This window comes from Lepidochelys olivacea, assembly GCF_965140295.1.
Source record: "Lepidochelys olivacea isolate rLepOli2 genome assembly, chromosome: 21".
Lineage (NCBI taxonomy): Eukaryota > Metazoa > Chordata > Testudines > Cheloniidae > Lepidochelys > Lepidochelys olivacea.
The window spans coordinates 17,985,552-18,012,829 of record NC_140431.1 but is presented as its reverse complement, the minus strand read 5'-3'; the positions used below and the strand labels follow the sequence as shown (position 1 = coordinate 18,012,829).

Genomic DNA, 27,278 nt, shown 5'->3' with positions numbered 1-27,278 from the left:
ACAGGGATGAAACCCATAATTGGGGAAGAAAGGATTTTGCTGCAGTGAGGCATGAGTAGCGTTGTTCTGCGTGACTCTGCAGTTGTGATTAGGGGGTATCATCATACGTTTGGCTGCGTGCGTGTGTTTTCTCTGCATGCTGCACTGGCTCTGGCCAAATAGCCCATACAGCAGGCTCCAATCAAACTGCCCAGTAAGACCACAAGACTTGGTTTAGTAGTGAAGGCACCCGGACAGGTTTATTGCCGATGAAGCACAGTGCGAATGCTCAATAGTCACAGGTACACCAACATATGTATATCCGGGACAATGGACCAGCTCAGTCAGCGGCGGGACTTTCCACTGCCCCCTCAGCTGGACGAAGGGTTAAGGCGTGGGATCCCAACATTTATAGACTGAGACAAACGATCTGGGATAAACAACTTACGAATTTCCGAACGCGTTTCATGACATGTTTGTTACCTCCCCTTGTACTTTCCTTCTGATGTTTCAGACAAAATATCCCTATTCGTCACTTCTGTCAAACCATTTTATCGTGTGCTGGGTTGGGATGTTCTTGGGCTGGCCTGCTGGAATGTGTTTACACCATCCAGGGTGTTTTAGCAATACAAGTCCGTGTGCCGGGGACTGGCTTGCAGGGGAGCATCTGATTTTGACAGGGCCTGACTATTGCTCATAGTATAACTTCTGCTGACATTGGTTCAGACGTCAGGCCATGCACCAGGCCCATGTTTCAGGCTCTCTCTCTACTACAAGGGGCACCAGTCATGCTGGTGATTATTGATAAAGCAACAGAGGTATTGCTTCAGGACATGGATGACTCTCAGTTTGTCTGTTGGTCTGTGGGTAGTAGGAGGATGAGGTGGGGGACTCTATGTCAAGAAGCTCAAGAAAGGCTTGCCAAAACCGGGAGGTAAATTGTGGCCTGCAGTCTCAGACAACGCCAGTAGGCAGACCAGGCGGACGAAAATATATGCTCTTGAAAGAGGCTGGCTGTTTCCTGGGCAGTAGGTATGGAATGGCAAGGGATAAAATGGGCCTCTTTGTGAGGAAGTCGCCAGCTATCAGAATGACTGAGCAGCCTTGAGATCAGGGAAGCTTCACAATGAACTGTAGAGAGATGTCAAGTATCAGAGGGGTAGCTGGGTTAGTCTGGATCTGTAAAAGCGGCAAAGAGTCGTGTGGCACCTTATGGACTAACAGACGTATTGGAGCATAAGCTTTCATGGGTGAATGCCCACTTCGTCAGATGCATGTAGTGGAAATTCCCAGAGGCAGGTATAAATATGCAAGCAAGAATCAGGCTAGGGATAACGAGGTTAGTTCAGTCAGGGAGGATGAGGCCCTCTTCTAGCAGCTGAGGTGTGAACACCAAGGGAGGAGAAACTGCTTTTGTAGACAACAATTCCTCACTTTCACAGGCCTTGGGAGGCAGGCCAGTCCTCGCCCACAGACAACCCGCCAACCTGAAGCATATTCTCACCAGCAACGACACACTGCACCACAGTAACTCTAACTCAGGAACCAATCCACGCAACAAACCTCGATGCCAACTCTGCCCACATATCTACACCAGCGACACCATCACGGGACCTAACCAGATCAGCCACACCAACACCAGTTCATTCACCTGCACGTAATGTAATCTATGCCATCATGTGGCAGCAATGCCCCTCTGCCATGTACCTCGGCCAAACTGGACAGTCTCTAGATAAAAGGATAAATGGTCACAAATCAGATATTACGAATGGCAATATACAAAAACCTGTAGGAGAACACTTCAATCTCCCTGGACACACAGTAGCAGATTTAAAGGTAGCCATCCTGCAGCAAAAAAACTTCAGGACCAGGCTTCAAAGAGAAATGGCTGAGCTTCAGTTCATTTGCAAATTGGACACCATCAGCTCAGGATGAAACAAAGACTGTGACGGGCCAACTACAAAAGCAGTTTCTCCTCCCTTGGTGTTCACACCTCAGCTGCTAGAAGAGGACCTCATCCTCCCTGATTGAACTAACCTCGTCATCCCTAACCTGATTCTTGCTTGCATATTTATACCTGCCTCTGGGAATTTCCACTACATACATCTGACGAAGTGGGTATTCACCCACGAAAGCTTGTGCTCCAATACATTTGTTAGTCTATAAGGTGCCACAGGACTCTTTGCTGCTTTTGTAGAGAGATGGTAGCCCATGTTTCAAGCATGGGGTCTTCATCTGAGAACAAAGGTTGCAAGAGGCCACATATCACTGGATGTCGGAACAAAGACTAGGCCACCAAAGGTGGTGAGAAATAAGATTATATGTCTAGAACTGTTTGAAATGACCAGTGAGCAGTGAGTCATGTCAGAATTTCAGGATAAAGAGCCTGGAGGGCCCTTCCAGAATGTAAAGGTATCCTTGCTGGTAAAGCATCCTGTTCCTTAGTTGGAACATGTTGCCTGTCTGGGTGTTAGAGATTTCTAGGGTTCTCTGGAGACAATTAGTGTAAGGGTCTTGAAGCAGTTGGGCCCATATGGAGTATAGCAAGAGGTTACTCACCATTCCGTGGAAGAAATTTGATGGCCTTAGGATGATAGACAGTGGCTCAGGACCCGAAATGTGGTATTCATCTTTATGGGAGAGTGCATCGACTTTCACGTTTTGCATTCCAGGGCAGTAGGTGACAACGAAATTGAAGCAAGAAAAGAATAGGGACCGTCAGATTTGGAGCTGATTGAGATGTCGGACTGTGCAGAAATACTTCAAGATTTTGTGGTCTGTGAGGACCTGGACTAGGAATCTGGCCCCTTCTAAGAGATGGTGCAATTCTTCAGAAGTGGCCTGGATGACTAATAGCTCCTTGTCGTATATGCTGTAGTTCCTTTCTTGGGCGATGCTCTGGAACTGCTCCCCATGAAGCCAGTCAGGACTCTGGGGAAGTCTCCTTTCTGTAAGCAGCCTGTCTTCAGGACACAAAGCTCCCACAACTTCCACCTTCCTGGGTCTGACCTCGGAGCATTCAGCATCCTCTGGCCTTCCGTGCGCTTCCCAAAAGCGAGTCCGCTCAGGCGGGGCTCCTGGGGAAGCCAGAGGGTCCTGCACCCCAACTCCGCAGTCAGACGTGACTCTCAGCCAGCCAGTAAAACAGAGGTTTACTAGACGACAGGAACATGGTCTAACACAGAGCTTGTAGGTGCAGAGAACAGGACCCCTCAGCTGGGTCCATTTTGGGGGCCAGTGAGCCAGACAACCACATCTGCACTTCACTCCATGTCCCAGCCAGCCCCAAACTGAAACTCCCTCCAGCCCCTCCTCCTCTGGGCTTTGTCCCTTTCCCGGGGCCAGGAGGTCACCTGATTCCTTTGTTCTCCAACCCTTTAGCTCTCACCTTGCAGGGGGGAAGGGCCAACGCCATCAGTTGCCAGGAAACAGGGTGTTGGCCATTCTCTGTGTCCAGACCCCTGCACACACCTGCTATCTAGGGCTCTGCAATGATCATACACCCTTACTCCACCATCTAGACACTTAAGAACTGCATAGGGGAAACTGAGGCACCCCCACAATATTCAGAGGAAACATTAAGAACAGTCCCACTTCCTCATAATGACTAATAGCTCCTTGTCGCATATGCTGTAGTTCCTTTCTCCTGGGTTCAGCTGATGGGAGAAGAAGGTGCACAGGTGGGTTTAGTTGTTGGGAGGGTTTTGTTGCACTAGTACCACACCAAGGGCAAAATCAGAGGCATTGGGTTCCACGGTAAATATAAGGGTGGGTTTTGGATGGACAAAGATGGGAGAAGAAAGGAAAGCTTTTTTTTAGCTGATTGAATGTGTGTTCACTGTCCATGGACCAGACAAACTGACCTCGCTTTTCGAGGAGGACTATTTGGGAGGTTACCAGGTGGAAGAACTCTTAGCTAAAGCACTGGGAAACATTGATAAGCCCCTGGACATCCCTTAGAGTGGCCCACTGTGATGACAGAGACCTTACGCAGGTCCATGGTTAGTCTCTCTGGGGAGACTGTGTAACCCAGAAACTGTGTTCCAGTCAAATTCACATTTTTCTAATTTGGCATATAAATTCTGATATAATCTTTCTAGAATGTGGCATGCATGCTGGGTCCAGTTCTCAGAGATGACTAGGATGTCGTCTACGTAAATGACAACAAAATGGTCCAATGTATCCCTGAAAATGTTATTTACAGAATGTTGGAACATAGCGGGGGTGTTACATAGCCCAAACACCATCACAGTATATTCAAAATAGCCATAACAGATGTGCAATGCATTCTTTTACTCATCTTCCGCCTAATCCAAACAAGGCCCTGTGCAGGTCTAGTTTAGTGACCATCTTCAGAGCAAAACCTTTTTAAAAGTTTGTTGATAAGAGGCAAGGGGTAATGGTTTCAGATGGTTATCTCATTTAGAGCTTGCTAGTCAAACCACAAATGTAGGGAACTGTCTTTCTTGGTGACGAAGAAAATCGGAGCTCCGTCTGGGGCCTTGGAGGGGCAGTTGAACCCTTTGCCCTGGCTGTCTTGTAAGTAGTCTATAAGAGTCTGAAGTTCTGGTTCTGAAAGGGAATAAATACATCCAAATGATATTTCTGCTCTGACCTATCTGATCTATAGGGCAGCTGTAGGGCTGATGAAGCAGCAAGATAGTGGCCTTCCCCTTGTCAAAGACATTGGACAGATCTTGGTATTTTGCATGTATAGCTGTAACAGTTGGTGGGGTCTGGATGAGAACAGCAAGGCCCCCTCTGACCTCTCTTGGCCTGCCTTGACAAGGGACGCTGTGTTGGTGAGCCTTAAGTGGGCCTGACTGCATAAAAAGCCAGTCAGTTGCGAACCAGCTGAGCAGCGAACAGCAGAGTAGCTAACAAAAGGAGTTTGCCTGGGAGTTCGCCTGGGGAGAGCTCACTGAGGCCTACATCTTGCCGGATTCTCTGAGTAATTACTACAACTCCTGAGGAAGGTCGTAGAAGGAAGGTAATATAGATGGGGCTTGTTCAGCTGTTGTGACCTGCACTGGATGTGTTATGTTTGTTTTTCTTCCACAGGACAGATGCGACTTTGTCTGTACAAAGTGCAAGCTGGTCTCCATACTGGAAGAGAAGGTTCAAGGTCCGGAGCAACAGGTATCGACCCTGCATTGTATAAGAGAAACTGAAGATTTCCTGGATGGATGTCAGGATAGGCTTCTACAGGCACAAGGTTCTGAAGATTCAGAGCAGGCTGCGCAGCGGGGACAGGGGGACGGTGAAGAAATTTGGCAGCATGTGACCTCCAGAAGAAAAAAGGGGAACATCCATGTACCAGCAGGGCAGATACAGGTAAGTAACCGTTTTCATGTTCTCTCCACAGGTACTAATGCGGAGAGTGGACCAGATGTTACGTCTGGGGGAAGGGAGCAGAAGGAGACTCCATCGATTGGAAGGCATGAGATCCACTGTCCTAGGGTTGGGAGTTCCACGACCACCGCTCCCAAGAGAAGGAGGCGGGTGGTGGTGGTCGGGGACTCTCTCCACAGGGGGACTGAGTCATCTATCTGCCACCCCGACCGGGAAAACCGAGAAGTCTGCTGCTTGCCAGGAGCTAAGATTCACGATGTGACGGAGAGACTGCTGAGACTCATCAAGCCCTCAGATCGCTACCCCTTCCTGCTTCTTCACGTGGGCACCAATGATACTGCCAAGAATGACCTTGAGCGGATCACTGTGGACTACGTGGCTCTGGGAAGAAGGATAAAGGAGTTTGAGGCGCAGGTGGTGTTCTCGTCCATCCTCCCCGTGGAAGGAAAAGGCCTGGGTAGAGACCATCAAATCGTGGAAGTCAACGAATGGCTACGCAAGTGGTGTCGGAGAGAAGGCTTTGGATTCTTTGACCATGGGATGGTGTTCCAAGAAGGAGGAGTGCTAGGCAGAGACGGGCTCCACCTAACGAAGAGAGGGAAGAGCATCTTCGCAAGCAGGCTGGCTAACCTAGTAAGGAGGGCTTTAAACTAGGTTTACCGGGGGAAGGAGACCAAAGCCCTGAGGTAAGTGGGGAAGTGGGATACCGGGAGGAGGCTCGAGCAGGAGCGTGTGAGAGGGGAGGGCTCCTGCCTCATACTGAGAAAGAGGGGCGATCAGCAGGTTACTTCAAGTGCCTATATACAAATGTGTGAAGCCTGGGAAACAAGCAGGGAGAACTCAAGGTCCTGGTGATGTCAAGGAATTATGATGTGATTGGAATAACAGAGACTTGGTGGGATAACTCACATGACTGGAGTACTGTCATGGATGGATATAAGCTGTTCAGGAAGGACAGGAAGGGCAGAAAAGGTGGGGGAGTTGCACTGTATGTAAGGGAGCAGTATGACTGCTCAGAGCTCAAGTATGAAACTGCAGAAAAACCTGAGAGTCTCTGGATTAAGTTTAGAAGTCTGAGCACCAAGAGTGATGTAGTGGTGGGAGTCTTCTATAGACCACCGGACCAGGGGGATGAGGTGGACGAGGCTTTCTTCCAACAACTCGCAGAAGTTACTAGATCGCAGGCCCTGGTTCTCATGGGAGACTTCAATCACCCTGATATGAGGGGCGATCAGCAGGTTATTTCAAGTGCCTATATACAAATGCACAAAGCCTTGGAAACAAGCAGGGAGAACTCAAGGTCCTGGTGATGTCAAGGAATTATGATGTGCTTGGAATAACAGAGACTTGGTGGGATAACTCACATGACTGGAGTACTGTCATGGATGGTTATAAACTGTTCAGGAAGGACAGGCAAGGCAGAAAAGGTGGGGGAGTAGCACTGTATGTAAGGGAGCAGTATGATTCACCAAGGGAAGGTCATGCCTGATTAATCTAATCACCTTCTATGATGAGATTACTGGTTCTGTGGATGAAAGGAAAGCAGTGGATGTATTGTTTCTTGACTTTAGCAAAGCTTTTGACATGGTCTCCCACAGTATTCTTGTCAGCAAGTAAAAGAAGTATGGGCTGGATGAATGCACTATAAGGTGGGTAGAAAGTTGGCTAGATTGTAGGGCTCAACGGGTAGTGATCAATGGCTCCATGTCTAGTTGGCAGCCGGTATCAAGTGGAGTGCCCCAAGGATCGGTCCTGGGGCCGGTTTTGTTCAGTATCTTCATAAATGATCTGGAGGATGGTGTGGATTGCACTCTCAGCAAATTTGCGGATGATACTAAACTGGGAGGAGAGGTAGATACGCTGGAGGGTAGGGATAGGATACAGAGGACCCTAGACAAATTAGAGGATTGGGCCAAAAGAATTCTGATGAGGTTCAACAAGGACAAGTGTAGAGTCCTGCACTTAGGATGGAAGAACCCCATGCTCCGCAGGAGACTAGGGACCGAATGGCTCGGCAGCAGTTCTGCAGAAAAGGACCTAGGGGTTACAGTGGACGAGAAGTTGGATATGAGTCAACAGTGTGCCCTTGTTGCCAAGAAGGCCAATGGCATTTTGGGATGTATAACTAGGGGCATTGCCAGCAGATCGAGGGACGTGATTGTTCCCCTCTATTCGACATTGGTGAGGCCTCATCTGGAGTACTGTGTCCAGTTTTGGGCCCCACACTACAAGAAGGATATGGAAAAATTGGAAAGAGTCCAGCAGAGGGCAAGAAAAATGATTAGGGGACTGGAACACATGATGTATGAGGAGAGGCTCAGGGAACTGGGGATGTTTAGTCTTCAGAAGAGAAGAATGAGGGGGGATTTGATAGCTGCTTTCAACTACCTGAAAGGGGGTTCCAAAGAGGATGGATCTAGACTGTTCTCAGTGGTAGCAGATGACAGAACAAGGAGTAATGGTCTCAAGTTGCAGTGGGGGTTAGGTTTAGGTTGGATATTAAGAAAAACTTTTTCACTAGGAGCGTGGTGAAACACTGGAATGCGTTACCTAGGGAGGTGGTGGAATCTCCTTCCTTAGAGGCTTTTAAGATCAGGCTTGAGAAAGCCCTGGCTGGGATGATTTAGTTGGGAATTGGTCCTGCTTTGAGCAGGGGGTTGGACTAGATGACGTCCTGAGGTCTGTTCCAACCCTGATATTCTATGGTTCTATGATTCAACAGGTACAAGAAGGGAGTTGCCTCTTTTCCAGGAACAAGTTTGAAGCAGCACAATTGATGACAGTGCAGGGAGGTGAATTTGATCATGCTAGTGCTCCAGCGAATCTGAGGATCGTGAGTGATTAGCCAGGTGATGCTGAGAATAACCATGAAGGGGGGGAATGGACTAGACCAACTGTAAAGTCTTCTGGTGGTCATGGATGATAGTTATTTCTAAAGGAACTGTTTCTCATGTAATGAGGCTAGAAGACAGGAAAGAGCTGTCAACTGCCTTGATAAGATCTGGAATGGGCTTGGCCCATGTTGGCATCTGATGTTGCTGTGCGAATTCTAGGTCAATAAAGTTACCAGATGCTCCTGAATCTACTCGGAGTTTGAGGTGGACATCCATGATGGCCGGATGTCTTGAGCGGAGTGGGATGCAAAGGTGAGTAGAGTGAAGTGCTGCCACCAACAGGGTGCTCATGGAGTGGTGCCAGGAGTGTGAGCTAGATGAGGAGAATTACACCGTTCTCATCCCAGACCCTCACTCAGGGCTGGGACCCCGTGTTTCCTGGCTGGAAGATGGGTGGACTTTTCACCGGGCAACCTGTGGCATAATGACCAGCTCTGCCACACTACAGACATAGGCCTGCCAGGCATCGTCGGTTCTTTCCAGAACCAAGACAGGGCCAGGTACTGCTGAGTGGCATCAGCTCTGGTTGTTGCATGAGGTCAGTTGGAGGCTGGGGTTGGGCAAGTGTGATCTTGACTCCGTAGCGTCAGGGCACCGCCTTCTTTTCCTGATAACATTCTCATAGTCAGCTATTGATTTCAATGCTAAATTCGATCAGGACCCCCAAACCGGCTGGGATTTCTGTCTGCACTAGTTCGTCCTTTACTTCACCCAGATCACCTGGAAATGATGGTGCTGCATGGCCTTTTTCCATTCCGTGCCAGCTGTGGGCAGCGGAATTCTGGGGCATGGCTGGTGACCAACTGGCAGCTTTGTCTCAGGGCACGAAGTGCAGACTCCACCATGAGAGTCCAATTCAGGTTGTCAAAGATGGTTTTCATAGTCTGGATAAAATTCTCGAACTCCTCCAAAAGGGGACTAGATTGTACAAGGGAGAGGCCCAGGCCAGGAGATTTAGGACTAGACCCACCATCGGTCTACTGGTGGGGTCTATGGTCTAATCCTGAACAAGAGGCAGCATTGGTTCAGAAACCCACAAAAAGTGCTGTAATCCCCAGCGAACCCGTCTGGAAGGGGAATCTTCAGGTCCGTGAAGGGAGGGAGGAGAGGCTAGAGCCTGAAGGGCTGCACACTGCACCTGCAGAGTGCCAGCCTGCATTTGCAGGCTCTGTAGGGAACCCAACAGATCAGATAGGGAAGGGCTACTCTTGATGGGATTTGTACCTGCAGGCAGCTGTGCCTCTTGACCCTCTCTGAGTTCTCCTCTTCAGTTTTGGAATGCTCAAACTATTAAGGACTGGGTCATGGGCAGCTGTTCCTAACGATCAGTAATCAGGATGGGAAGCTGGCCTAATGGTTAGAGGGGGGTGACCAGGCCTAGTGGCCAAAGCCTGAATCAGGAGCCAAGTTGTCAAGTCCAAGGAGCAAACTGGAATTGGGGGCCAGGAACCAGGAGACAAGGATCAGAGCCAGGGTCAGAAGCCAAATGCAAAGTCCAGGTGGCAAGTGGGAGCCAAGAACCAGGAAGCAGTAGCCAAGGGTCAGAACCAGAGTATCAGCTAGGAGCAGGAAACAGGAAAAAGGCACTGGAGGCAGGAGCAAGGGCCAGGAGCAAGCTGAGAGAAGCAGCAGGAAATAGGAAGTGGGATGCTATTGAGCAGCCGGGGACTCAGGCCTGCTGCAAGGTTTAAGAATGTACCTGCTGGTATCTTTAGTCAGTTAGGAGGCCAGATTAATTAGCTGAATCAGCTGAGAGCAATTAGCTGGGTCTGGGTTCAGCTGTGGGTCCCTGACACACAGCTTTCCAGGATAAAGTCCCTGATCCTACAAGCATGGCCTACATTCTTTGTTCCTAGATATGTAACTTCGCCTTATTAAAACACACATTGTTTTCTTGCACCCAGCTTACCAAGTGATCCAGATCTCTCTGTATCAGTGGCCTGTCCTCTTCATGATGTACCACTCCCCCAATATTTGTGTCATCTGCACGCTTTATAAGTGATTATTTCATTTTCTGCCAGATCATTGATAAAATTGTTAAATAGCACAGGACCAAGAACCCATCCCTGCAGGACCGCACTAGAAACACAGATGTTCAATGACGATTTCCCATTTACATTTGCCATCTATCACATAACAAGTTTTTAGTCCATTTAATGTGTGACATGTTAATTTTGTATCATATTAGTTTTTTAATCAAAGTGTCATGTGGTACCAAGTCAAATGCTTAACAGAAGTCTAAGTATATTACATTAATACTACTACCTTTATCTACCAAACTTGACATCTCATCAAAAAAGGATATCAAGTTAATTTGATCTATTTTCCATAAATCAATGTCGATTGGCATTAATTATATTATCCTCCTTTAAGTCTTTATTATCCAAGCCCGAATCAGCCGTTCCATTGTTTTGCTCATGATCAATGTCAGGCTTACATACTTATAATTACCCAAGTCAGCCTGTTTACTCTTTTTAAATATTGGCACAACAATAGCTTTCTTCTAGTCCTGTGGAACTTCCCAAGAGAAGCAAAGGGCAGAACGAGCAGTTCGTCTGAAAGAGTGAAGTTGAATGCGATGATAAGGTGATGAACAGATACTAGATAACCATAACTTGGAGGTTGGCGCTAAGTCCACAAAGGGACTTAGATGCCGAACAGCCTTTTTACACACCTAAGTTCACTATTTAGGCAACACTGATATTCTCAAAACCACCGTCAGCTGCCACCTAACTCTGTGGGCACCTAAACTTTCACCAGTCAGCATGCACAAGGCCACCTAACTGCTGATGCAATCTCACAGATAAGGAACTGCTCACAGCCCTTGCTGAAGTAGGATTCTGTTGTATCAACCAGTCAAGGTACTAACAAGCTTCAACAGGACTTTATTTTCAAAGTGGAAACCTCTTTACCAAGCTGCTGGTGTACCCTCTGTAGCTTTCTCCCAGCCTCTCAACTCTTCCCCCCACCTTCCTGTTTCCTGTCCTTTCAGACTCCCAACAGCCAGTGCTCCCAATTCTAATAATTACAAGCATCATCTAAACACCACATTCCCTCCTCTCTTAAGAAACTCTCCCAATTAAAATAAACGTTATTGTTCTAACCACAGGAACAAATATGAAACAAGACACTACACTGTTGGCAGAAATATTACACTGAAAACAATGTAGATACTAATATATAGTCTCTAGTCCAGACAGGTGGTCGTCTGGGTCTGACAGGCTGTCTCTCAAGCCATGGGTCCAGTGCAATGTCTTGTTGTATTGGTACTACGGTGAAGTCATCCAATGCAGACTGGGTGTTGGCATAATCTCCTCTTGGTGCATAGGCAGGTGCAAGACAAGAAGCATTCCATACCCGCCCATCAGAAAGTCGATAGGTGTAAGGTCCCTTCTTCTCTATGATTTTAAGAGGAGCTGTGAATTTATGGTCCCCTTTGCGTAAAATTCCAGGTTTTTGTATTCTAACAAAGGAATCACACTCAAACTTTGATTCCTTAGCACCCCGCTGCTTGTCTGTGAAAGCCTTAGACTTGCTTGGTTCTGTTCAACGGTTTTTCTCACATCATTCTCATTTGGGGATCAGGTCGTGCCTTTAACAATCCAGCAATGTTCAGTTTAGTATTCATCTGTTTCCCATGCAGTAACTCTGTGGGTGATCTTTGCATTGTGGCATGTCATGTAGCCCGGTATGCTTGCAAGAAATCAGTAGTGAAGGGTATCCACAATCGCCCTTCCAGTTTAGGCGTTTGCAAACTCTCTTTCAAACTTCTGCTACTGTATGTCCAGGGAGATTGAAGTGTTCTCCTACAGGTTTTTGTATATTGCCATTCCATTTTAGAGTACAGGATGAAGTCTGGTCCTGAAGTTTTTTTGCTGCAGGATGCCTACACTCAGTAGTTTATAAGCTTTGTAATGATATCTTACAAGAGACCATTTGCATGAAGCATATTCCACTTTCTTTATATTCACACTGATTAGCATATTTTCATAAAATCACATGGAGTGCAACATCACAGAGAGTCTGTTTGTTAAGTTTAGAGGCAAGAGCAACAAGGATGATGTTGTGGTGGGCATCTGCTATAGACCACGAGACCAGGAGGATGAGGTAGACGAGGATTTCTTCAGACAACTAACAGAAGTTTCCAGATCACAGGCCCTGGTTCTCATGGGGGACTTCAAACACTGGGACATCTGCTGAGAGAGCAATACAGCAATGCACAGACAATCCAGGAAGATTTTGGAGAGTGTTGGGGACAACTTCCTGGTACAAGTCCTGTAGGAACCAACCAGGGGTCATGCTCCTCTTGACCTGCTGCTCACAAACCGAGAAGAATTGGTAGGGGAAGTAGAAGTGGGTGGCAACCTGGGCAGCAATGACCATGAGATCATCAAGTTCAGAATCCTGACAAAAGGAAGAAAAGAGAGCAACAGAATAGGGACCCTGGACTTCAGAAAATCAGACTTTGACTTCCTCAGGGAACTGATAGCCAGGCCTGTAACTAGAGCTGATCCAGAGAATAGAAGGGTGAGCTGTCTTCCAGGTGCTAAGATACGGGATGTGGACCTGAGTTCATAGAATCATAGAATCCTAGAATATCAGGGTTGGAAGGGACCTCAGGAGGTCATCTAGTCCAACCCCCTGCTCAAAGCAGGACCAATCCTCAACTAAATCATCCCAGCCAGGGCTTTGTCAAGCCTAACCTTAAAAATATCTAAGGAAGGAGATTCCACCACCTCCCTAGGTAACGCATTCCAGTGTTTCACCAACCTCCTAGTGAAAAAGTTTTTCCTAATATCCAACCTAAACCTCCCCCACTGCAACTTGAGACCATTACTCCTTGTTCTGTCATCAGCTACCACTGAGAACAGTCTAGATCCATCCTCTTTGGAACCCCTTTTCAGGTAGTTGAAAGCAGCTATCAAATCCCCCCTTATTCTTCTCTTCTGCAGACTAAACAATCCCAGGTCCCTCAGCCTCTCTTCATAAGTCATGCGTTCCAGTCTCCTAATCATTTTTGTTGCCCTCCACTGGACTCTTTTTCCACATCCTTCTTGTAGTGTGGGGCCCAAAACTGGACACAGTACTCAGATGAGGCCCCACCAATATCGAATAGAGGGGAATGATCACATCCCTCAATCTGCTGGCAATGCCCCTACATATACATCCCAAAATGCCATTGGCCTTCTTGGCAACAAGGGCACACTGTTGACTCATATCTGTAACCCCTAGGTCCTTTTCTGCAGAACTGCTGCCGAGCCATTTGGTCCCTAGTCTGTAGCGGTGCATGAGATTTTTCTGTCCTAAGTGCAGGACTCTGCACTTGTCCTTGTTGAACCTCATCAGATTTCTTTTGGCCCAATCCTCTAATTTGTCTAGGGCCCTCTGTATCCTATCCCTGCCCTCCAGCGTATTTACCTCTCCTCCCAGTTTAGTGTCATCTGCAAACTTGCTGACGGTGCAATCCACACCATCCTCCAGATCATTTATGAAGATACTGAACAAAACCGGCCCCAGGACTGACCCTTGGGGCACTCCACTTGATACCAGCTGCCAACTAGACATGGAGCCATTGAGCACTACCCGTTGAGCCCGACAATCTAGCCAACTTTCTATCCACCGTATAGTCCATTCATCCAGCCCATACTTCTTTAACTTGCTGGCAAGAATACTGTGGGAGACCGTGTCAAAAGCTTTGAGTTTGAAAAGGATCCTAAAGGGAGCGGGAAAGAATCCACTGATTGTCCTTCATGTGGGAACAAATGATACTGGTAGATTCTCGCTGGAATGTATCAACGGAGACTATGCCAGGCTGTGGAAGACGCTTAAGGAAATCGAGGCTCAGGTGATCTTTAGTGGGATTCTGCCTATTCCTAGAGAAGGGCAACAAAGGTGTGACAAGATTATGACTATCAACAGATGGCTCAGGCAGTGGCTATCAGGAGGGCTTTGGGATGTATGGCCACTGGGAAGCATTCATGGACAGAGGACAGTTCTCTTGGGATGGACTTCATCTGAGTAGGGAAGGAAATAGACTTCTAGGATGGAGGCTGGCACAACTGATTAAGAGAGCTGTAAACTAGGAATTTGGGGGAGATGGTTGGGAGATGTCCAGGTAATCTCCATGCCGGATTTAACATTGAGAGGGAAGAAAACAAAGTAAGAAAGGATACAGCCGTGGGTAGGAGAATGGATATAAGGAGGAAGGGCAGTGTGGATACCAGTCTAATTGGTCATACTGGCTGTAGAATGACCGTGCCTAATCAGGTACAGAATGTGAGTGAGGCCAAACAGCAAAAATTATGATGTTTGTACACCAGTGCGAGGAGCCGAGGTAACAAAATGGAGGAACTAGAGCTACTGGTGCAGGAAGGGAAACCAGCTATTCCAGGGAGACCAGAAACAGGGTGGAATAGTCGTCACGACTGGCGTACGGGTATCGAAGGGGAGGTGCTGTTTAGGAAAGACAGAAATAAAGGCAAAGGTGGTGGAGTAGCATTGTAGATCAATGAGGAGGCAGATTGTAAAGAAATAAGAAGCGATGGAATGGATATGACTGAGTCCGTCTGGGCAAAAATCACACTGGGGAAGAAAACTACGAGAGCCTCCCCTGGGATAGTGCTTGGGGTGTGCTAGAGACCGCCGGGATCCGATCTGGATATGGACAGAGCCCTCTTCAATGTTTTTAATGAAGTAAATAATAATGGGAATTGTGTGATCATGGGAGACTTTAACTTCCCAGATATAGACTGGAGGACAAGTGCTTGTAATAATAATAGGGCTCAGATTTTCCTGGATGCGATAGCTGATGGATTCCTTCATCAAGTAGTTGCTGAACCGACAAGAGGGGATGCCATTTTAGATTTGGTTTTGGTGAGTAGTGAGGACCTCACAGAAGAAATGGTTGTAGGGGATAATCTTGGTTCAAGTGATCATGAGCTAATTCAGTTCAAACTGAATGGAAGGATAAACAAAAATAAATCTGCCACTAGGGTTTTGATTTCAAAAGGGCTGACTTTCAAAAATTAAGGAAATTAGTTAGGAAAGTGGATTGGACTGAAGAACTGATGGATCTAAAGGCAGAGGAGGCCTGGGATTACTTCAAGTCAAAGCTGCAGAAGCTATCGGAAGCCTGCATCCCAAGAAAGGGGAAAAAATTCATCGGCAGGAGTTGTAGACCAAGCTGGATGAGCAAGAATCATAGAATCATAGAATCATAGAATATCAGGGTTGGAAGGGACCCCAGAAGGTCATCTAGTCCAACCCCCTGCTCAAAGCAGGACCAATTCCCAGTTAAATCATCCCAGCCAGGGCTTTGTCAAGCCTGACCTTAAAAACCTCTAAGGAAGGAGATTCTACCACCTCCCTAGGTAATGCATTCCAGTGTTTCACCACCCTCTTAGTGAAAAAGTTTTTCCTAATATCCAATCTAAACCTCCCCCACTGCAACTTGAGACCATTACTCCTCGTTCTGTCATCTGCTACCATTGAGAACAGTCTAGAGCCATCCTCTTTGGAACCCCCTTTCAGGTAGCTGAAAGCAGCTATCAAATCCCCCCTCATTCTTCTCTTCTGCAGGCTAAACAATCCCAGCTCCCTCAGCCTCTCCTCATAACTCATGTGTTCCAGTCCCCTAATCATTTTTGTTGCCCTTCGCTGGACTCTCTCCAATTTATCCACATCCTTCTTGAAGTGTGGGGCCCAAAACTGGACACAGTACTCCAGATGAGGCCTCACCAATGTCGAATAGAGGGGAACGATCATGTCCCTCGATCTGCTCGCTATGCCCCTACTTATACATCCCAAAATGCCATTGGCCTTCTTGGCAACAAGGGCACACTGCTGACTCATATCCAGCTTCTCGTCCACTGTCACCCCTAGGTCCTTTTCCGCAGAACTGCTGCCTAGCCATTCGGTCCCTAGTCTGTAGCTGTGCATTGGCTTCTTCCGTCCTAAGTGCAGGACCCTGCACTTATCCTTATTGAACCTCATCAGATTTCTTTTGGCCCATTCTAAATTACATTCTAGGGGGATACTGTGATTTGATTGTACCACTTTAAATAATGAATGACAAAGCACAATATATAAAAGTAATAATGATCATTACTCCAGGAAGGACAGGTTAGGCACTTTAGAATTCACTACTCAAAGAATTAAATTTAAGCAGACGAGAGAAATAAAATTATGAAATGCACAGACCAGTAAAAAAAAAACGAAAATAACAGCACTGTAATCCTTAACGAACTTTGAAAAAATAAAATTACAGAGAATATATGTGCCTTGCGCATTTCGACAGGAAGTACTAAGACGTAAAAACAATACTACAAGTGTGTGTTCGGGGATGAGTGTGTGTGTTGGGGAAAACGAAGTGTGTGTGTTGGGGAGGGTGAGAGACAGGGCACCGTCACGAGTCTGAAGGCTGGCTCAGTCCAGCAGCAGTGGCCAGCAGCTCCCACTCCTAACCCAGAGCAGTCCAGCAGCACACGCACAGATTCCTGTGTCTCCACCCCAGCTCAGCGGAAAGTAGGTACATGGGTGGAAGGATGTGGACACCCCGACATCATCCCTCCCTCCCCTGCACAGCACACAGGAGGCTCCCAGGAGCAGCTTTGCCAGGAGCGGCTCCAAGCAGTGGGAGGGGGCAGTAGCAGAGACAGCCAAAGAGCAGCAGTAGGGGATGGGGAGGGACAGGACACCCCTGCTCCGGATGCACCCCCTTAGGAAGGGGTGCCCTGGGCCATTGTCCATCTCACCCACCCCAAAAGCCAGCTGATACCAGTCAGCTCTGTGTTCTTGGGGAACCAGGGTGCAGTATCCAGCCTGTCTGACTCATGAAAGACACCCCCAGCCTCTGTTTAAACCAAAACCCATCAGAGAAAAAGCTTGTAGAGAGCAATGAAGGGCAGATGGGAGACACACCTAGACCCCTCCTGACAAGGGGGGGGGAGGGATAGCTCAGTGGTTTGAGCATTGGCCTGCTAAACCCAGGGTTGTGAGTTCAATCCTTGAGGGGGCCATTTAGGGATCTGGGGCAAAAATTGGGGATTGGTCCTGCTTTGAGCAGGGGGTTGGACTAGATGACCTCCTGAGGTCCCTTCCAACCCTGATATTCTATGATTCTAAGGGTGACAAGATTAAGACATCTCTATTAGCATACAGAATGGAAAACGAAGACAACTCCCCTAGCCTCATCTGCATGAAAGATGGGACAGGGAGACATCTCAATTTGCATACAGAATGGAAAACAAAGAACCGCACTGAACTCTGGGACCAGAAAAGCAGGGACGCACTGCATCATGGGAATCTCTGCTCCAGATGTTAATGAACCTATGCCTGCACACACCCAGCTCAGCAGTTATCAGACTAATTCTAGTAATAAATCCTTGACTGATATCCAAAATACTGAAGCAGCCTAGCTGCATTGTGAGCTCCCTGGAAGAAAACACCACCCATAGCCAAGAGTGATCAGCTCCTATTGTCTAGCCTAAAGAAAACCTTTGAGTCATCAGTTTACCTATAAACAAATCTAGTGTTCTCCCTGGAACCCTTGTATTTTCTCTACAAAAATCCCTACTCACCCTCCAGTCAGTGTTCTGATGCTTAGATCCAAACTATGCATCAGTTCCACTGGGACTCCATCTTCTCCGGACTGATCGTGCTGGGGGCTCTGCCGATCTCTTATCTTCATGACCCTGAGCTACCACCATCACCTGGGAACCCTGATCAGTTCACGCTTCACGGAGTGGTGAGATCTCTTTCTCTGTGTTTTCCTTTCTGCCTCAGGTATTACCCTTTAATAATGGATGTTATGTTGGTTTAGTCTCTCCTTGTATGGTTATCATTATTATTCAATAAATAACCCTTATGGTTAAGTTGGGTGTTTCTCTCTCACTCTCTGAATCTTACTCGTTTGTGTCTTTAGTTTCTCCCATTTACTCTTCAGCCACGCTTCTTTTACCTAAGCTAAAAGATCCCTGTAGTGCCCAAAAATACTGTATGGTTTGCTCATCAAGTGGGTTACCACCAGAACAAATATAACGTGAAAGTGGGATAGGGACGTGCTGAACTTGGGGCACATAAGTGGGGGGCAGCAGAGAGTGCTGCTCAGCTCAGCCCATTGAGACCAGGAGCGCTTAAGGGTACCAGCTTGAAAAGTGCTGCGTAACCCAGCTCACTGAGCACAAGGACAGATGCGGGGATCAGCTGGAGCGTGCTGATTGACCCAGTCCACTCAGACTTGCTTTGTTAGTGTGTGTGTGTGTGTTCGTAGGTTCATCTAGCTCCAGGGCTGTAGGAACCCAGCCTCGGGGAACCGAGGTCCGGCAGGAGAGCTCCATTGGGAGGGGACTTGCAGAAGGAAGGAGTAGAGCTCCATATGAACATACAAGTGACATAAGCGGCGCATTAATAGAATGACAGCACCCCCCCAAAGAGTAACCCGAATAAATGAGCATACCCCAAAGTAACGGGCACATCTGGTAACACAGCCCCGCTCTCAAGACAAGGGGAGCGGAGTGAACAAAGCACTGTACATCAGGAAACTAGGCCTCAACTTCAACTCCCCATTTCGCTTCAGTGCTACCCAGAAAAAATCACTGATCTCCTTAACTCTGTACATCTGACTGTTGGCACACCAGGAACCAGGGAGGAGTCACAGAGACCATTGTTGCTCTCTTCATCTCTCTCCGGCTCCAGGAGTTCAGAAGAACATTGAGCCACCACTGTAACAACTTACAAAGGAGAGCGATTCAGTGCAAGCAGCGGGCATATCCCTTTCCCCAAGAGTGGCAGGCAGTGCAGCCCCAGGCTGGGACCCAGGGTCATCATTCAGGGTCAGGGGCTTAAGGATTCACCATGGCAGGGGAAGACAGCACCCCACCGAACACAATGCCATGCTCCTTCTCAGGACACACAGCTCCATCCTCAGCCACTGCCAGCAGCTCATGGGCCTCCCGAGTCTTAGCCCTTTTGCCAGAAGCTGGGAATGGGCGACAGGGGATGGATCACTTGATGATTATCTGTTCAGTTTATTCCCTCTGGAGCACCTGGCATTGGCCACAGTCAGAGGACAGGATACTGGGCTAGATGGACCTTTGGTCTGACCCAGTATGGCCGTTCTTATGTTCTTATGGTGCTTTAAAGCCAGATTCAAGGACAGTTCAGGGTTATTTAGAATAACATAAACCTGGCACCAGAATATGTCTCACATTTGGGTTCTTTCAGCCTCACAGAATCATCCTAAAAGCAGAAATTATCTTCCCAGAATGCGCGAGAGCAGACACTAATGTCTCATTGTGAAGGAAAAGGGACACTGGAAGAAACTGCTTTTAGTAGCAGGAGTAAACAAGGAAAAAACTTGAACAAAAGACTCGTTGACCCAGAGTCCCTCCTGTACCAAACGATTCTCAGACTACTCCTGGGCCAGGGAAATCATGGTAAATTTACTCATTTGAGAGGCAGATTTTAGATTAGCACAGCTAATAACCCACTAACAGCTGAAATCACTGAGAACTGTGTTAAGTGTAGGGGGGGCTTGAAGACATCTTGGCAAGTGGGCAGCTGGTGGTCAAGCATTGTTAGCCGGGCAGCTGGCGGAGAGGCGTGGCAAGTGGCTAGCAGGGCGACTGGCGGAGAGGTGCGACCAGAAGGATGGCTGGCAGAGAGCTGTGACCAGGAAGGTGGTTGGCAGAGAGGTGTGACCAGCAGGGCGGCTGGCGGAGAGGTGCGACCAGGAGGGCGGCTGACGGAGAGGTGCGACCAGGAGGGTGGCTTGCAGAGAGGTGCGAACAGCAGGGTGACTGGCGGAGCGGTTTGGCAAGCGGCTAGCAGGGCGGCTGATGGAGAGGTGCGACCAGGATGGCGGCTGGTGGAGAGATGTGGCAAGCGGCCAGTCGAGAAGCTGGTAGAGAGGGCCAGAGCAGAGCCCCGCAGAGGTGTGGGAAGTGGCCGTTGGGGTGACGCGCAAGTGCCCGAGCACGAGCTGTACAGCGTGTAATGTGCCTTCTTACACCTCCCCCACCCCCCCCCCCACACAGTGCCTTCCACACAGGTTGGGAAGTGAACTCTGGGGCTGCACTGGCCAAGGACAGCAACTGTGAGTGGGGTACAGAGAAGGGAAGAGCACGTTAAAGGGACTTTTTGGTTGCTGGACTTAAGACCCTGAGGGGAAAATGACACTGCCCAACTTACTTGCGGGTGGGTCTTTTGCTCATGGTTTGTGTTTATGGGCCCTAGTTGCAATGTTTTCCCAATTTAATGCTGAGTAAATTCCCTCCTTTTATTAATAGTTTCTGCTAAACTCAGACTCTGTGCTTGTGAGAGGGTAAATATGGTCTCTTAGAGGTGCCCAGGGGGTGGTATGTAATTGTCCCAGGTCACTGGGTGGGAGCTCGAGCCGGTTTTCTGTTGTATTGTTGAAAAGGAACCCCTAGATACCGAACCCAGCCCTTGTTGCTGCTGGCTCCACCTGGCAGAAGTGTTACATAACAAAACCAGACAAATAGAAACCCAGCTAGTGCACACAGCACATACCAAACACAGTGTCACTCTCCCCCCTGGCATGTTTCTGACTTGCTCGGCCCCTGTCCCTGGCAGCCAAGTCCAGGCACGGAGCGGGTCACCACTGCCTCCCACCCAGGCTCTCTCAGGCAGAATTGGCTCCGTCCCACTCCCTGCCCAGCTGCCAGGGAGAGCGGCCAAACATGCCGGGGGAGGGAGGCGAAGGGAGAGAAGGACAGAGCTTTTCCCCCACCCCCAGCAGGCCAATCTGACCCCACATGTCCCCTTACATATCGTCTCTGCTTAAACCCCTGCTGGCCTGCTACACTGCTTACTCCAGTTCCTGCCCTCTGGTTTGACCCTTGACTCTGGCTCTTGACTACAGGCTCTGACCCTAGTGCTTGAGTCCTGATGTTCACTCAGACCGATGCCCACTGCAACCTCTAGGCTAGACTGCCCTTGTCCTGGTTGGCTGAACCGCTTTATATTGCTCACTACAGCACCATCCAAACATGCATTTTCAGCAGGATCTGAGCGCAGAGTGAGGCAGGAGAACATGGTTAATAATTCATGAAACACTCCACCCTGGCTACTCCACAATGCAGTGCAGAGATAGGTTGGAGGTTATTGGTTTGTCAAAAAAGATAAGTGGGGGTCTATGCTGAAGACAGGTTGTGGAGCTAGTCTTCGAGGGCTGATTGATCCCCTCCACTAATGCACCAGAAGGAGATTTGTTGGGAGCTGAGGACCCCACCAGAGCTGATCCTGGTGTATCTGCCACTGGTTGACACTGGAGCTATCAACAACTTCATGGCATGTTTGCTTCATGGTGCTGATATAGGAGCCCCCCTTGCATTGCTGGTCACTCCTGGCTGTTTCTGGTCTGGCATAGGTACAGAGTGTCAGTTACCACAGGATCTAGGTATGAGCCAAAAAGCCGAAGATCTCATTCACACTGTTCAGTGTGTGTAACATTAGCAACCGAGGTCCTGTCTCCACTGACCCAAGTGGACATTAAAGCTCCCATGACTCTCATCCCTTTGGCCAAATTCTTCTCATCTCACTCTGTGGTTGCAGTGTGCTTTGTACTGGTTGACTGCCAGGCTGCAGTCCTGTGTGAATATAGTTTGCATAGTGATCTGGAATGGATAGTGGTCCATAAATACAAGCTATTCCTATTAGATAAGTATTCTTTAGAGTGAGTGTCCTTTACTTAGCTAGATGAAAATCAGCAGCGATCACAATGCAAGGATAAACTGCTCGTGAAAGTAACTCTGCAGCCAATGTGGTGGCTTAAGCATTTTTATTCACCTCTTCTTGTGAATACAACTTTCCTTAGCAGGCAGGAAGTTGGGAACAACTCCTTTGAGAAGCAGTAGAAACATAGAAGCCAATTGTCCTTAGTTAGAATGGACAATCCAGATTTACAAACAAACAAACAAAAAACAACATTATTCTTTTTCTTTCTGTCCCACTGAAAAGTTCACAAGCTCCGCTCCATCTCAGTAAGGGCCCAAGGAGCCCTAATTCTTCCTTCCAAAAGTCCCTATTCATTATTTTGCAAACACTGCCCTCTGTGGGTGGAGAGAACTGCCTGCAGATGGAGCTGACGTCATGGCTGCTGAAGAGACTCCCGGGTCTACTGGGCAAATGGGCAGATCTAATTGTTGATCCAGGGGCTCCAGGATCCTGAAAAAATGTCCTCAACATCAACTAGCCTGGAGACGTAGGCCTGGTCTATACCTAAAACTTAGGTTGACCTAGCTACGTCACTCAGGGCTGTGAAAACTGTCATGCCCTGTGTAATGTAGTTAGGTCAACCTAACACTAACTATAGATGCAGCTAGGTTGTCAGAAGAATTCTTCCATTGACTTAGCTATTGCCTCTCAAAACGAGGTAGGGGAATGTAATAAGTCACCAGGCCCAGATGGCATTCACCTGAGAGTTCTGAAGGAACTAAAATATGAAATTGCAGAACTACTAACTGTGGTATGTAACCTATTGCTTAAATCAACCTCTGTGACTAGCAGATAGCTAATGTAATGCCAATTTTTTAAAAAGACTCCAGAGGCAACCCTGTCAATTACAGGCTGGTAAGCCTGACTTCAGTATCAGGCAAATTGGTTGAAACTATAGTGAAGAACAGAACTATCAGGCACATAGATGAACATAATTTGCTGGGGAAGAGTCAACATGGTTATTGTAAAGGGAAATTATGCCTCACCAATCTACTAGAATTCTTTGAGGGAGTCAACAGACATGTGGACAATGGTGATCCAGTTGATATAGTGTATTTGGACTTTCAGAAAGCCTTTGACAAGGTCCCTCACCAAAGGCTCTTAAGCAAAGTAGAATCATAGAATATCAGGGTTGGAAGGGACCTCAGGAAGTCATCTAGTCCAACCCCCTGCTCAAAAGCAGGACCAATCCCCAATTAAATCATCCCAGCCAGGGCTTTGTCAAGCCTGACTTTAAAAACCTCTAAGGAAGGAAATTCCACCACCTCCCTAGGTAACGCATTCCAGTGCTTCACCACCCTCCTAGTGAAAAAGTTTTTCCTAATATCCAACCTAAACCTCCCCCACTGCAACTTAAGACCATTACTCCTTGTTCTGTCATCTGCTACCACTGAGAACAGTCTAGATCCATCCTCTTTGGAACCCCCTTTCAGGTAGTTGAAAGCCGCTATCGAATCCCCCCTCATTCTTCTCTTTTGCAGACTAAACAATTCCAGTTCCCTCAGCCTCTCCTCATAAGTCAGTCATGGGATAAGTAGGCAGTCATTGGATAAGAAGGAAATATTTCTCATGAATCAGTAATTGGTTAAAAGATAGGAAACAAAGGTAGGAATAAATGGTCAGTTTTCACAGTGGAGAGGTAAATAGTGGGGTTGCCTAAGGATCTGTACTGAGACCAGTCCTGTGCAAAATATTTATAAATGATCTGGAAAAAGGGGTAAACTGAGGTGGCAAAGTTTGCAGATGATTCAAAACTAGTTAAGTCCAAAACAGACTGTGAAGATTGACAACAAAACTGGGTGATTCTGTAACAAAATGGCAGACGAAATTTAATGTTGATAAATGCAAAGTAATACACATTGGAAAACATAATTCCAACTATACATTCAAAATGATGGGGTCTAAATTAGCTGTTTCCATTGTGATACAGGAGGACCAGGTAGCAGGGTTGAGAGGAAATATATAAGCCCTAGGCTAATTAAGGCATGGTTCCCTGTAGACTAGGGAGGGTTGCTACAGGTTAATTGGAGCACCTGTAGTCAATTAAGGCCCTGTCAGAAACCTAATAAAACCCCCTGCTTCAGGCAATCAGAGGTGTGTGTGTAAAAAAGTAAGTAAGTAAGTGTAAGTAAAGGAGACCCTGCCCTGCCCTGCCCTGCCCTGCCCTGGCATGGCAGGGAGACTCCCTCCCCCAGCACCTAAGGACTGAGGGTAACCCCACCCAACAGGGAAGAGGGTAAGGAACCTGCAGGGGTTGAGAGGGGCTGGGACTCAGAGTGAGGAGCAAACCCAGACCCGCTTCCCTCCTCTATCACCTTCCTGGGCCGCTAGCAGGGCCCTTGGTGCCCAAGAGCAGGGTGCAAGGGGTGGTGTCTTTGTCCCTCTCCCCCTGCCCCCCCAAGAAAAGTGCAGGACCCCCATACAAACATTGGTCATCTTATCACACCACAGAAAAGAGATCTTGGTGTCACTGTGCATAGTTCTTTGAAAACATCCACTCAGTGTACAGCAGCAGTCAAAAATGCTAGCAGAATATTAGGAACCATTAGGCAATTGATAGATAATAAGACAGACCATATCATAATGCCACTATATAAATCCATGGTATGCCCACACCTTGAATACTGTGTGTAGTTCTGGTTGCCTCATCTCTAAAAAGATATATTAAAATAGGAAAAGGTGCAGAGAAGGGCAACAAAAATGATTGAGGTTTGGATCAGCTTCCATCTGAGGAGAGATTAAAAAACTGAAACAGTTCATCTTAGAAAACAGATGACTAAGGGGGGATATGATAGAGGTCTATAAAATAATGAATGGTCTGGAGAAAGTGAATAAGGAAGTGTTAGTTAACTCTTTGCAAAACACAAGAACCTGAGATTACCCGATTAAAATTAATAGTCAGCAGGTTGAAAACAGACAAAAGGAAGTACTTATTCACACAATGCACAGTCAGCTTCTGGAACTCCTTCCCAGGGGATGTTGTGAAGGCCAACAGTATAACAGGGTTCAAAAAAGAATTAGATAAATTCATGGAGGATAAGCCCATAAATGGCTATTAGCCAAGAGGGTCAGTGATGCAACCCCATGCTCTGCACTTCTGGCTACCAGAAACTGGGAGTGGACAACGGGATGGCTCACTCGAAATTATCCTGTTCTGTTCATTCCTTCTGAAGCATCTGGCTCTGGACAGTCAGAGACAGGATACTGGGCTAGATGGACCATTGGTCTGACCCAGTGTGGCCATTCATATGAGGGCTGTGATGGATGAAAATAGCCTGCTGCACAAAGCTGGCCAGGGTCCAATAGGTGCAAATAAGCAAATTACGCTTGCTACAAGATGATTTGCCTGCAGCCAGAAGAAAACACCAACACCTGCAGTGCTGGTCAACCTGCCATGACTGACTTGACAACAGCCTTTTGGTGTGGGTATGTGCGCACCACTCTCCAGTGCGCCAGGCCCATGCCAGTCATGAGCCAACCTGGGTGTACCAGGGCTGACGGCGACATCTTCACAGCACAGCAGTAACTCTGGGCTCAAGAGACAGGCATGTTGGTGAATTTCAGAAGCCCTAACTTAATTCAACTACCTGGTTGCACCTTGGGATGCAGATCCTGGCTGAGGCTTAACAGGCTGCTGACTGGAAAGGCAATGCAGAAATGTAGCTTAGTCCAATCTTCCCAGTGTGACTGCAGGCCAGTGGTGCAGATAGTTCCATGTGTGGTGGGGAGTACACAATTGGAAGATTAGACTGCCAGTGTTCCCTCTAATTTTTTACGTCCCTGTGTGGAATTAATTGTGTTATGTGCACTAATATGGAGGTGATGTATGACACATAACAAAATCCATGTTGTGGGAGTGGGGCCGAGAGGTTTGCAGTATGGGCGGGGGCTCAGGGCTGGGGCAGAGGGTTGAGGTGTGGGGGAAGGAGGGCTCTGGCTGGGGGTGCGGGTTCGGGGGGTGGGGATGAGGGGTTTGGGGTGCAGGAGGAGGCTCAGGGCTGGGGAAGAGGGTTGGGGTGCAGGGAGGTGGGCTCTGGAGTGGGGCCAGGGATGAGGGGTTTGGGGTGCACGCTGCCCCGGGGTTGTGGTGCGGAGAGATGACTCCCCCCAGCCCTCTCTCCCTGCAGCAACTTGGGGCTGGGAGAGAGGTGCCTCTCCAAGACCATGGCAGCTCTGGCGGGCCTGGGCCGAGCAGAGGGAGGTGCTCCTCCCTGTCCAAGGCAGGTGCACACTTGGGCCAGGCCAAGGGAGGGGCGCCTCTCCCCTAGCTGCGGCAGTCCACACTGGGACCGGTGCAGAAGGGTGCCTCTCCCCACCTGAGCCCCTGCGCGGGGCTTAATGGGCAGCTGCTCTGCTGCACAGCCACACAGCTTAGAGGGCACTTAGACTGCAGCACCCTGCTACCCTTGATGATACAGCAATTAGATGCCTGAACAATCTAGTTATTGACTTGTGAGACATATGAAAGAAGAAGGTTGGAGACAGACTGAAATCACAGATCTAGAGATTGATTGTTCAGTGCAGGGGTGGGGGGGAGGGTGCTCACAATTGGGGCCTGTATGGGTTTGCAAGAGCATTTAAAGCTAGGGGTCACTTCTGGGCAAGCTGACCCCTTTACCCCTCCTTCCCCAGCAGTGAAGTGCAGAAAGGTTACCAGACAGATCAGTTCTTTACTGACCAATGTAATGTGGGCTATCAGTGGGAAAACTACTTGCATCAGTGTAGCTAAATTGGTGTAAGAAGGAGGAGGGAGGGATAGCTCAGTGGTTTGAGCATTGGCCTGCTAAACCAAGGGTTGTGAGTTCAATCCTTGAGGGGGCCATTTAGGGATCTGGGGCAAAAATTGGGAATTGCCCCGGCTTTGAGCAGGGGGTTGGACTAGATGACCTCCCGAGGTCCCTTCCAACCCTGTGATTCTATGATTTACATTGTATTGCCTTCGCTTTAACTCCCACTGACAATAGAGCTACCCCGGTAAGATAATGTGGGGCAACTGTATCCATTTCACTCCAGAGAGCAGGTGTTGGGAGACAGATGTAAATGGACACACACCTGCTCCCATTGCAGTAAGGAGAGTTACTCGGCTACAACATTTGTGTGCAGTCCAGGCTAAATCTACTGACTCAAATTAAACCAAGAGGCAAGTATTGTGATTGTGATGCACCCTATATGATTTTATGTAAATATGGTAATGAGCGTGAATATAATGTAACTGGAATATGCTTCATGCAAAAGGTCTCTTGTAAGGTATCATTACAAAGCTTATAATTTACTGAGTGTGGTCATCCTATTTGTATAAATGTATCACTCTTGTAT

General features: G+C 48.0%; 1 protein-coding gene across 2 annotated transcripts in view; it reads left to right on the top strand.

The window, feature by feature from the left end:
- The window catches only part of LOC311510864 (uncharacterized protein), a 72,891-nt gene that overhangs the window by 8,037 nt on the left and 37,576 nt on the right, over positions 1–27,278 (top strand). For both annotated transcript variants that reach the window (XM_084610918.1, XM_084610917.1), the window contains exons 2-3: positions 5,041–5,118; positions 5,345–6,017. In XM_084610918.1, the coding sequence (XP_084467044.1) occupies positions 5,046–5,118; positions 5,345–5,985 (714 nt within the window). In that variant the 5' untranslated portion in view covers positions 5,041–5,045 and the 3' untranslated portion in view covers positions 5,986–6,017. The remainder of the gene's footprint in view (positions 1–5,040; positions 5,119–5,344; positions 6,018–27,278) is intronic.